The sequence below is a fragment of the Nematolebias whitei genome, chromosome 22, assembly GCF_014905685.2.
Source record: "Nematolebias whitei isolate Nwh7 chromosome 22, NemWhi1, whole genome shotgun sequence".
In the NCBI taxonomy this organism is placed as follows: Eukaryota; Metazoa; Chordata; class Actinopteri; order Cyprinodontiformes; family Rivulidae; genus Nematolebias; species Nematolebias whitei.
In genome coordinates, this window is record NC_056519.1 from 4671470 (window position 1) to 4684670 (window position 13201).

At 43.5% G+C, this 13201-nt stretch overlaps 1 protein-coding gene across 6 annotated transcripts in view; it reads left to right on the forward strand.

Annotated features, from left to right (window-relative positions):
- The window catches only part of sox5 (SRY-box transcription factor 5), a 122765-nt gene that overhangs the window by 3258 nt on the left and 106306 nt on the right, over positions 1–13201 (forward strand). For 5 of the 6 annotated variants that reach the window (XM_037695888.1, XM_037695889.1, XM_037695891.1 and 2 more), the window contains exon 2: positions 4982–5177. In XM_037695888.1, coding sequence (XP_037551816.1) covers positions 4982–5177 — 196 coding nt within the window. Of the gene's footprint in view, positions 1–4778; positions 4839–4981; positions 5178–13201 lie in introns of those variants that run through there. The other variant, XM_037695890.1, reaches the window with a different exon arrangement.

Genomic DNA, 13201 nt, shown 5'->3' on the forward strand with positions numbered 1-13201 from the left:
CCACACACACACACACACACACACCATCTCAAAAGAGCTAACTAGAGTCAGGTCATATGACACGGGGTCACTGAGTGGGTGGGGGGGGGGCATGTCAAAGGTCAGCTGGAGGCATTCCAGCATCATCAGAGCAGCAGGTACTGTACATGCACTCGGTGGTCACATCTTCACATTCCTTTATTCATCCATCAGTCCAGGCGGCTTGTCTTACACTAATCACACTGTGCCCCCCCTTCCCTCAAAAACACACACAAAAAAAACACACACCCTGTCCCCCCCCAATCCCATGATCTACAATAGGAGACAGTGTCAGGAAACCTGGACTCCGTGAGTTCACAATGAAACCTCTGTCTTTCCAGGTAGAGATGGTGGGGGTGGGGGGTGGGGCACAGAGTTGTTGGTGGTGTGTGTGTGTGTGTGTGTGTGTGGGGGGGGGGGTTAGACCATTTGGGCAGAGGTTGGAGACCTTCAAAGCATGGGACGAAAGAAAGAGGCCAGCTGGGACTCTTGTGTTGTCGTTTATGTGCGAGAAAAAGCTTGTGTGTGTGTTTGTGTTCTCCTGTGTGTGTGTGTTCTCCTGTGTGTGTGTGTGTGTGTGTTTGTGTGTGTGTGTGTGTCTGTGTGCACTTTGCGAGCCCAGGCCAAGTCTCTGACAGTGAGACAAATGCTGCAACTCCTTTATGGATTGCTTAACAAACGCAGCACAAATAGATGCCTCGCATGACAATGGTAAAACACTGTCCGTCGCTCAATAAACATTAAGCCGCCTCCCCCTTTTCACAACGCCACCAGGGGATCGGGGTCACCATCCACCGGATGCACTTCTCCGCTCCTTGCCTGTCTATTTTCATGCAGCCCCCACTCCTCCCCCAGCGTTGTCTTTCTGCCTCTCATTCCCTTTTCTGAAGCAGGATTTTCCCACGAGCCGTCCTCACTTCGAGACAAATGAGTGCAGAAAACTTTCCCCTTATCTTTCTCCTCATCCTTTTTTTTGCCAGAAAAGACGTCCATGTCCAGTAACTCAATGTTAGGACATAAACAGCGTCCTAATAAGGAAAGCTAACAGGCATGACAGGGAAAGTATGATGACGAAAACTTTGGGTGGATGAATGAATCGGAGAAAAGTTGAGGCCTTTACACCGAAAACAACTTTTTTCCTCCGTGTGTTTGTGGCTGAATAGCAGCAGTGATATGAGGTTGTGTGTTGTTGTCTTTTGTGGTGAAGCTGGACAGGAAGCACGGTTAGGGCTGCCGGCCGGCGATTTAAGGCGCTTCACAGAGGACGCTTTGTGTTCGAGACTGAGGTGTCTATAGGAGCTGTTCCAAGGACAAAATCGAGCCACTTTGCAGCTTGAACCGGGCAGAACGGTTTGATTTGTCGCACAACGACGCGCTCACAGGCCAGCTGTAAAATAAGCTCGACGCTTCTCGTAATTAGCTTCGTCGTTTAACGTTGCTCCGAAAGATCGAACGAGAAGTTTTGTGGTCGCAGGGCGTCAAAGACGACGAGTCTATAAATAGATTTTAGGCAATATCCTTAAAAGTCTGCTCAAGTTGGAACGAGCTGGAGAGAAGGGAGGGATGGAGGGACATTCTTACAAAACAGCTGATTGTGTAAAGAGAGAACAACAGAGCAGAGAGAGGCAGGAAGGAGGAGAGAGAGAGGGATGTTCAAATAAGTTCAACAGCGTGCGACGAAGGGCAGAGACGAGTTGAAAGGGGGAATAATGGCGATAAAGCAGCACGATGTGTTGGTTTAAATTCCTGCCTGAGGTGCCACACGTTTGTAAATGTTGCACTCGGCTCTTCGGAGGCAAATAAAAAAAAACAGCCTTATCTAGAAAGGCACATTCCACTCAACTATTTGATGCCCTTCCATTCCCTCAGAGAAGAATTTCAAAGATGGAGCCTCACCTGAGTGACGGGCAGAGGCTGCTGAGCTTTTTCAAAGGTGGCAGAGACTTTTAAAAAAAAAACCATAAACGCTGGATTGGATCGACTGCGTGCTGCATTTGTGCGCTGATTAAAACAATGAGCTTAAATTTAAAGAGCAGCCACACACACATGAACACACACACTGCTGAGGAATTCTCCAGAGGAGGCTCCCACGCTCCCTGAAAGCTTGTTCTGAGTAGAGGAGTTAACAAGAGCAGTTAGCGCCATGATTATGTTAGCAGCCAAACACACCGAGCAAACAACCGTGTGTGTGTGTCACATTCCTATAATTGCTTTGTCTTAAACCGTTGTCCCCGTTCTCCTCAACTCATTGAAACGTGTGTTTTCCTGCATGTGAGAGCGCTCCCAGCTGCAGCTCTGCCAACACGAAATGGGCGCCTTGATTACAGCGAGCCGCGGCCAGGAGACGGTTAACCACCGCCGATGGCGATTATTCCGCCCGCTAATGGACGTCCGCTGCTGTCCGATTAGTGACTTAGCGGCGGACGACATATGCGATATGAGAGGGACTTAGTTGAGGAGCCACTAATCGTGAAAAAGCCAAGGGGAAGTGGCGCTCTAATCTCAGCTTAGCGCTCTCACCGTGCACATGTGAGCGTTTGTGAGTTGGGAGTTTTTACGAAGCAGAAAGGCTTTTTAACAGAAGGCTGCAGCATGAAAGTGGGTGATTTTGTTATATAAAAGAGTGAATTAATGCTAATACTCACTAATTATCACTATTTCGTCAGCTTAATAAACTGCATCCTTTTATTTTGCGTTTCCTCGGGGGCTCCTGCTGCCGAACTTTAAACGAAGCAGCCGGCGTAACCTGCGACGCCCGCTGTGTCCGGTCGTGTCGTGCTTCCACTTCAAAGGCCGTCTGAGAGGAGCAAGGGGGAGTTTATAACCAGAGGAGCTGTAAAGAGGACTTATTTTAAAGGCACCCTCCTCTGAGGAAGTTGAAGCAGAGTGGGGAGAAGCAGCCAGATATCCCGATTAAATAAACAAACAAGTTTGACACACGAGTGACAAATCTGTGGATGAGCAGCTACTGTGGTCGAAATGGATGAAATTATAAATCAAAGTTTCCGTATGAGCGTGGGCCGAGAGGCCTCCGAGCCGAGCCCAGGTCCGTGTGTCCGGTTCTGGTGGGACAGAGGTGTGTGTTCAGGGTACAAGGGCCCGTGTGTTTGTGTCTGCTACAAAAGGCCTTAGTGTGAGCGAGTGAAAGGAGGCAAAGTAAACAGGTAGTGATGAAGACAGACCTCTGTTCTGTGTGTGTGTGTGTGTGTGTGTGTGTGTGTGTGTGTGTGTGTGTCGCGTGGCTCAAAAGGCAGTTTGTACAGCTGGGCCCGTTGGCCGGCGTGTGAAATGACACTTTTTACAACTTACGTATCATAACTGTTTTCACAAGTCGGTTTCAGTTTTCGTCTCGATGCGTTTCAGCGATAAAACGTTTTATCTGTTCCCGTTGAAGGAAAAGCTGAAGTGGACGTGTGCGAGTTTTTTGTTTGTTTGTTTGTTTGCTTTTGCTGAGCTCAGGTGGAGGAGAGATAAAGAAATCATTTGTTCCTGTTGATGTGTTTTCATGCTGTTTGTTCTTCTCCCGCACATCCTGTCCTTTTCTGAGAGCAAATATTTCAACTTCAGCGTTATTTCACCCAAGAATGCAGCGAATCGTATGTTTTAGAAATCATTAAAGCTGCGATGCTTTGATTTAAGAGTTAAAGCATGCGCCGAGTAGATGTTCGGAGGAAACGGGGCTTTTCGTTGCTTCTTCTGCGATCCTGAAAAACTTCTCAGAAGTAAAAACACACTCAGCAACGTGCAAGTAATGAAATTCATAAATTGGTTAAAATTATTAAATTATCTGGACAGAGTTTCCTGAAATAATTAAATTACGTTCTCCCATTTCTAAAACTTGGGAGTTTTCCGAACGTGTCCTGGAGTGACGCTTTGAGCTGCGCTCGATATCGTTTGCGTTTCCACCGTCATGAGGTAAATAAGCAATGAATTAGGGGCAGGGCTGCTCCGAGGAAGAATGCCAGATGTACAGTCCGGAGGAAATCCAATAGAGTCAGGAGCGTAATCAGTTTACTGGAGACGAGGGGAGGAATCTGAGCGAGAAAGGCCGAGAGTCAATTAAAGTCAGTTCAGGGACGTGTGCAGATGTGTAAAAATAAATAATTAAGAATGATTGAGGCGAACGCCTGTTGCTTGTTTCTACCTCCATGATCAGAACCCCGTCCCTCCATCGCCGTCGTGTGTCGCCTCTGCGCGGCAGAGCGCCGGCAGCCTATTACCCAGGGTCATAGTCGCAGTGGCTTCAAGGCTGACAAGTGCATCTGAAAGCACTCAGGCGACGCCGAGAACCGCATTAAATTCTATTATTGCCGCACAGTCACTTCATCTCCATTCAGCTGAAGTACAGGGAGGCAAATTTACCTTGTGAGAGACAGAGTTCATCTAATAGACGTGGCTTTATATCCTTTTCCCTTTTTCCAAGGGAACAAAGCCATGATAACAAATGCAAACAGTAGGGCTGTCATGTTGCTCGCTATTTTCCTCCGGTTCCTCCATTGTCCGCAGGTTTTTATAAATACATATTATTGCCACTGTGCATACTGCCCTCGGCCTGTGTTTCTCTGTGAAAAGCCTATTGTCAAGACGTGGTCATTTCCTCCACAATGCCCGTGCAAGCTCGCTCCATTTGCAGTAATGGCCCCGTCTTTTGGAGAAGTGAACGCTGAATGGCCCCCGTGGTAAACATATTGTAAGACCTGAGAGAGAGTGTGTGTGTGTGTGTGTGTGTGTGTGTGTGTAGGTCTGCCAGCAGTCTGACAGAAGAGAAAAGGAACTTGTTGAGAAGAAAAACAAAAGAGTTTAAAGCAGGTCGATGACATGTAAGAACCTCACGGAGGAGTTTATCTGTGGGAACTTCCCCTCCGGCTCCGTCGCTGCAGCCGTCAGCCTCTCGTTTGTGAACATTGCTCACTCTCCCTCCTGTTTTTCCTCCCCTTCTTCTCCGTATCCTACTCTTTTCCAGGATGTCTTCCAAGCGACCAGCCTCTCCATATGGGGGGACAGATGGAGAGGTAACCATGGCAACCAGCAGACAGCGAGTGGAGGACGAGGAGAGCGAGGGACTGGGCGGTGTCATCCACCTCCCCCTGGCCTCCTACTGCGGCAAGGTGTCCCCTCGCTCGCCCCCCAGTCGCAACCTGGACAGCCCTCCCAGCACGGTAAGGACGGCCGCGGGTTCGAGTCTCTTGTCTTCACGGTCTTGCTGGTTGGCAGAGCAGGCTCGGAGTTGCACCAGGAAACAGGTGGAGGCTGAACTGGAGCTGACGTGTGCAGCGGCTGAATGTCAGCGACCACACAGTCAAGTTCATTTTATTCACCCGAGATATTTCTTTCACTTCCACCGGTCCAGCGGATCAACGTGGACAGGGATGCACATTTTAGAACCCTTTCAAAATAAAATACAAGGGCAGAGATAGAAGCTTGGGACGCTTTGAGTTGTTTTTTTATTTTTATTTAATTTGTAGATGATACTTGTTCTGTCAAAAGAAAAGAAGCCCAGGTATGAGGCAGGTCGGCACGTCCATGTGCCGGTGTTAACCAGCTAAAAGACACGGCCATGACGGTCGCAGGAACTCTTCACATTTGTTCATTTGAACAAATATTCAAGTATCCCGAACATTCCTAGTTGAGGACACATTATCAAGCAGTTATTCTAATTTGTCCTGTTTGCATCTACATGACAGACTTTGCGTTAAACAAATGTTTGAATATGTGAATTTCTCCTATAAAAGAACTTCCATAAGCTTCTATATTTATCTATAAGCAAAGGTCGTGTGACGCAGTTTGGGGCTGCAACGCATTCAGAACGATTGGATTTTTTTTAACTATTCAAAGTGAATGTCTATAAAGTACAACAGTTTTTCTTGAATCTGATAAACTTTTAAGATAATGCTGTTTACTCAACACAGAATTACTCCGCATGCTTTTGCAACGAGCACAGACAAACTGTTGAGCCCTAAAAAGGAAGAAACGATTGTTGCTGGAAGCTGCAGGTTTTTGTTTAAATATAACTGGCAGAGAAACAACGGAAAGTTTTAGGCTACTGTTTGGGTGCACCTGCTTTGTTTTATTGTGGGCTGCCTATTATTATCCACCTGACAAGGGTTTCTTAACTTTATCTTTCTCTTCTGTCAACTTTAATGCAGCGTAAATCGCAATGTGTACCCCCACAATTCTTATATCAAAACGACCGCCTTGGCACCCTGATGTGTGCTTTTACTTTTATTGGCATTTGGAGTTACCATGGCGACGTAATTTGCAAACAAAGATGCCATTTTTCTAATTGAAAAGCACAGACTGAACTCGGTCATAATTTGAAATACTGAGCTGAAATTTGGTATGGTCGTAGCCGAGAGCGAGTGGATATACATTCCTTATGCAAATTAAAAATCCAAGATGGCCACCTTAGCTAAAAGAGAAAAAAAAAATGTGATAACTCAACCATTTTTAGAGCTATTCGGCTGAAATTTGGTGTGGTGGTAGTTAAGAATAATAAAGTTCCTTAAGAACTTTAACGGGGACTGCCACGTGGCAGCCATGTTAAATTTTTGATTTGACATTATTATCTGTTCAGGTTTGTTCTCAGCAGAACATGGCAAAAATCAATGATAGTCATTGTTCCCATCTTGGATGTTTTAATTTGAATTCAGTATGTGGAAACATTCTCAGCTATACTCACACCAAATTTCAGCTCTATATATGTAAAAGTAGCTGAGTTAAATTCATTAACTTTATCTTTGACAGCCATATTTAGTGTTTTATTTGATTTCAGTGTTTATTGGGCATTGTTCTCAACTACCACCGCACCAAATTTCAACCGAATCGCTCTAAAAATGGCTGAGTTTTCGTATTTTTTTCTCTTTCAGCTAAGGCAGCCATTTTGGATATTTAATTAGCATTAAGAATGTAAAACGGCTCGCTCTCAGCTATGATTATACCAAATTTCAGCTCAGGATTTCAAAGAATGACTAAGTTCAGTCTGTGCTTTTCAATGAGAAAAACTGTCTTTGCAAATTGCATCGCCATGGTAACTCGAAATGCCAATAAAAGTAACAGCGCACATCAAAGTGCTGAGTCGGTCATTTTGATATAATCTGTGGGGGTACACATTGCAGTTTGGGCCATATTAAAGTTGACGGAAGAGTAAGATTCAAAGTTAAGAAACCCTTGTCAGGTGGATAATAATAAGTGCAGTCCCCAACAATGCCCAATAAACACTGAACTCAAACACTAAAGATGGCTGTCAAAGCTAAATTTAAATTTACAACTATAGAGCTGGAATTTGGAGAGGTTATAGCTGAGAATGTTCCCCATCACATACTGAATCCAAATAAAAAAATCCAAGATGGCCACCATAGCTTAAAAGAAAAATGACTATAACTCGTTGAATTTTTGTCACGTTCGACTGAAGTTTGGTTTGTTGGTAGCTGAGAGCAAACCCCAACACATAGTACTGTCTAATCAAAAGTTTAACATGGCCGCCACGTGGCAGTTCCCGTCAAAGCTTATCCAGGAACTTTCTAGTTTCATCTAAAACCACTTGATGCACAGTTGCATGACTGAGCCCCTGAATGTGAGAGACGGTGCTGCATGTATGGCCGTTTCCATACGCTGTACTGGTAGAGCCTGGTTGCGTCTACACGTTTCCGACTCAGTTTGCAAGCAAGTGCTGGTGTTGTACACAAATAGGTTTAGCTGACCATATAGGGTCAACTTCCTGTGATACAGCTGTCATTATCTTCCATAAAGATTAGGTGATTGGACTTTGTGAAACAATTTGAATCCAAACACACCAGCAGTATCCCTCTGAAAACACCCGTCGACCTTTGCCCCCCTGGCTGACAATAAACTCCTCCGTGCTGTAAAACAATAAACGGTGCTTACGAGTTGTAATGAAAAGCTAATTCTGTAATTATCCCGCTGATTAGGGCGCACACGCCTCCCCGGCTGGACTCTGCGTGTGTGGCAGGTGCTGACCGTAAACCAAAGTCCTGGGAGCGTGGAGGAACACGCACTCTTGGGTTATCTGTTCGGGACAGCGATTAGATTAATCCTGGTCCATTTAGATCAGGGCTTCGTTTTTACTGCCACTCTCCTCGGGCGACGGAGAATAAAAATATTCAGCGGTTTGATGATCGAGGAGAGACGTGTGTTCACGAGCCCACTTATGTTGTTAAATGTGTCTATTTGAGGGATGGTGCTGGGGGGGGTCAACAGTGCCAATCCTCTTCACAGCTGACTGTCAGTGGATGAAGAGTGAGGTGGAAGAGAGAGAGAGGAAGGATTAACCACAAGCTGGGGGTGTTGAAGGGCCCCCGAGGGATGGAGACGGGGGTCTCCTGCTCTCGGGGCAGTTGTTGGAAAGTGATAGCTGGGAAGTAAAAGGCTCATCTGCGACCGGTCGGCTTGGAAGTGAGACAGCAGGGGACAGCCAGAGTGGAGTGGGAGGGGGGGGCTGAGATTACAGCTTTATCTTGTCGTGGTGAATTAGCACGGCGGAGGAGCTCAGCCACACGCTGGCCTCTTCATTCCTGCACCTCCTGCCTGTTGGGCTCCACCTGAGTGAAACCGACGCTGTAACAAACTGTATCAAAGTCCCGTTCTTGGACAAACTCTGAGTGAACGCGTCAAAGTGGACGTGAAGCTCTCGCTACATCTGGGCTCTGTTGAAATGCATGATGGGAATAATTTTAGCAGCTCACCGGGAGCATCCCTGACCTTAGAAGGTCCAGATGTGATCCAGCTGAAGTGATGAAGACAGATGTGATCAGACTGCTCAGGAGCGGCTCCAGCTCTGTTTAATTGAATGTTTATGAATCATTCACACTGTTGTCATCCAATTTTCTTCGGTACGTTTTTTTTTTTTGGGCACAATTCTCGTCCCACGGTTTTAAAATTGTTTCAACAAATCATAAAACGTTCAGCTCTTTCAGGACAATCCTGCTATGACTTTTGGTATTGGTGCAACTTTAGCTTTTTGAAATATTTAGCCTTTTCTGCCATTTGTCTCCTCAAAGAAAATGAGTTGAGCTCATTTTACCTCCTTCAAATCTTTACATCTGTTTACAACTTTTTACTGCTCCTTTCACATTGTGTTCTGCTTCAGCTTCTTTCTGCCAGTTCAAACAGGTTTTCAGCTACTTTCAGCTGTTTTGTGCTCTCTTCAGCTTCTTTCTGCTAACCATACCATCCGTGTGCTTCTTCCAAGTTATTTCTGCAAGCTTCAGCTTTTATAATAAAGTGCTATGTGTTGTCATTGTCTGTTCCCACACAAAGACGAAATTGGCTCTCTGCATTTCACCCATCGCACATGGGGTTCACCCAGGTGGAGCAGTGGGCAGCTATGTAGGCGCCCGGGGATCAATAAGGGATTGGGCGTCCTGCTCAGAGACACCACGAGATGTGCAATGACCTGGGATCGAACCCGGTCATTGCACATCTCGGACCAGGCCCTTCGAGTTCCGAGTCAGCTGCCCTGCCTCTACACCATCTCGGCCCCTTTTTCTACCATTTCAGATACTATTTAGCCGTTTTTAAGCTAACTTAAGCATTTTCAGCTAATTCCACATTCTTTGCACTCATTTCAACTTTTTTCAACCTAATTTAGCAAAAATGTGCTCTCCATTTCCTTCTGGTAATTTAAGCCTCTTTCTGCTTTTTTAGCTACTTTTCAGCTCCCCCCCACTAATTTCAGCTTTTTTCAGTTGATGTCCACTTTGTGCTCATTTCTCCTACTTTCAGCCTAATTAACGCATTTCTACTAATTTCAACTTGTTATGGTTCTTTCGGCTTTATTTAGCTAGTTTCAGCTTTTTCTACTATTTCAGCTACTTTTTAGCTGTTTTTTGCTAAATTAAGATCAGCTAATTCCACATTTTTTAGCTCATCTCAGCTCTTTCTGCTTACTTCTGGTAGTTTAGTCTTTCTGCCTTTTCAGCCAATTGTTTTGCTAAACTCAGCTTTTATTTTGCCATTTCCCTAATTGTTGTGCTAATTTCTGCTTATGCTAACCTAATTCAGCAATTATGTGTTATTTCTGCTTTCTTCTGCTAAATTATTCTTGTTCTTCCAATTCAGCTACATTTCAGCATATTTTAGCTAATTTCAGCTGTTTTTCGGCAAGTTCTTCAGCAATAAGCATTCACACTGCATTTTCACAGGAAATACAATTTCTCCAGTGTTTAAAGGTTTTTTTTGTGTGCGTCACCATTTTTCCTTTTCCTCCTTTCTGTGAGTTGTACCACTCAGAAACACTAATAATAATAATAATAATAATTAGAAGCAAGAAAAGGTTTTTTAAATAAAGTAAAACAGACTAATAGGGCAGCATCATACGCAGAACTCTTTATCTCAACTTGACAGAGAGAGTAACACAGAGTTTGTTGCAAATATATATATATATATATAGATAGATAGATATTATTTTAAACATATTGAACTAAGAAAGTGATGTGTGTTCACTGCTTTTTGCTGTAGCAAAACCCCCGTCCATCACGTTCAGAAGCTTCATAATTAAATAAAATCCACCAGTGGGGAATCTAAACGGGCCCATCATGTTGGAGGAAACGTCCTGCTGGTTTAGATTTCCAGTTTCTGTTCATGTCCAGCCTGTCAGGTCCAAGCTGCTTAGCTGATCATTTCTCCTCTTATATACGTCTTAAATATATATATTTTTTCCTTTTTTAAACTGAAAATCTTGATAAGATCCTGTGTGGGTCAGTGTTAGTCGTGGACTGCAGGTGTTGATGCCGACGTCTATGTTCACATCACAAACTGAACGCCATCGGACTCGAGCGTGAACGGTCCACGGCTCTGAAGTGACCTGCAGGTGCAGAAAGTGTGATGTCACGAACAGCACGCTGCGTTTAGAGCACGGCTCTGCAACCTCCACGATCAAAAGAGCCATTTCTGCCCCTTAGTTCACTCAATTAAATGTGTCCAACGCTGCAAAACCTGCTACAGTTGTCATTATCAAATATCAACTAGTGGCCCATGGGCCATAACATTTATTGATATTTTTACATTTTGAGACATACTCAGTTCCATCCATCATCTTTACTCGTGTCTTCCTTTTTGGGTAGCAGGGGGTCAAAGGTCACTTGTAAATGAGTCCTTGTGACTCAGACTAACCTGTATAAATAATGGTTGAATGAACTGGTGCCCATAACCAGGTCACGAGTCCATCGCAGAAGACTGGATTCTTCTAAAGAAAAATATATATACTGTATTATTTTGTCAAATTTTATTTTTTTACTAAAACAATGAACTGTGTAGGCTTGTGCTTTTTTATATTGTATAATAATAATAATAAATTTACTAGGGATGCACAATATTATCGGTATGTATCGATATTGGCCGATATTAGTGATACAGTTAAATATCGGCCATTCCATCAAAATCACTCGCCGATACAAAAGGCGATTTATACATTTTATGTATATATTTATAAATAAAAATATAGGAGTGCACCGATAAATTGGCCCCGATTTCCTTAATTTAGGAATTCAGAAATTAGCTGATACTTGCATGAGAAACCGATTTTACAGATTTTTTTTGTTTTTAGTTTGAAGAATTGTCTGAACTTCATTTATATTTCAGAGCACCACCTCATGGCCAGTTAAAACAAGTTTGTATCGTTTCTAGGATATTGTTCAAGGCTATGTTTTTCAATAAAATAATATTGGAACATTGAAGGTGCGTTGTGACCTTATAACACCCGACAGTGTCGCTTATAGATCAAAATCAGTATCGGCCAAAAATTGGAATCGGCAGGTCAGACTTTTTAGAAATCGGTGATTGGCCAGAAAACTGCAATCGGTGCACCCCTATATATATTTATATATTGTTGCATCATTTTCAGCCCTGTTTGGCATCTGCATTTGGTAGCAGGCCACACTGACAAAGATCATGCAGAATAACGTGTTTTAATTCCAGAGCAGAGAAAGCTTTAATCTCTGTAAGTAGGTCTAGGGAAAAAATATCAGTATTAGTATCGGTTATCGGCCAAATATGTTTTAACATATCGGATATTGGCCAAAAATCCAATATCGTGCATCCCTAAAATTTACTCTGCGTATTAGTACAAGTATCCACATATTTGTAAAGGAAATGACAGGGAAACTGCTAAAACTAGTCAGTTTTTGTTGTGGGTATAATTTCCTAGTTAGTTTTGGTCAAAGGTTGAAAGAGTAGCTCCAGAGCCGCAGGCTGCAGACCCCTGGAGGCTGCACGTGTCAACACACGTGCATGAATTCTGAAGTTGTTCGATCGATCGGAGCTGACAAAATTATCCATTTCATCCTTTGTGTCGTGGCACAAGTTCGACGCCTGTCACACTTCGATGATGTAAAATTAGGATGAAATGAGGTCGCTTTGAAAAAACACTTGATTTGTGTCGGATTTGAAACATGTCGTCTAATAAATAATAAATAGATTAAACTGATTTGTGATGTCCAGGTTTTACAAAGACGTGGACAAAAATTACAGAAACTTTCTGGAAGGTTAAGCTGGGAAATACGTTAACTGGTAGTTAAAGGCAGTATTTCATCCAAAGGAAAACATTTTGTTTCGTCGTAGGCAGATAAAATGAACTAATCAGCTGGCCCAAAGTTTATGAAAGCTACAGATTAAAATATTAACATATGATGATGACACTGATGACATCGCTGTGTCACAACCTTTACAACAACGTTAAATACGTTTACAACAACCTGCAGGGCGACAGGACAAGTGATGATTACAGAAAGCAGGTGTCCTACACTGAAACTACAAATAAATTAAAAAAACAGTTAATCCCCCTAAATATCACCCCCGGCAGAACAGGATGAGCCAATTATCATTTTTCATCTTTCTTTTCTCACTTGCTTTTTATTCTTTTTAATGTTTATGTTTGCAAATACTTGAGGAAAAAAAAAAATAATCACATCAGGCCGAGGCGAGCATCTTCTTTCATCGACGTGCTAACGGACGAACTAATAATTTCATTAACAGCCCAGATCCCCGCTTACACTGCGCAGAGCTGTAATGATATTTCACCGAGCGTTATTTCAGACTCGTCTTCCTCCACCTCTTTATTTATTTATCTTTTTAAACCTACAGTTCGAACGTGTGATCGCGTGTGTTCATGTGAACGTGACAGATTTAACGCAGCCAGTCTTGAGACACAGTGGTCACACTTAATTTC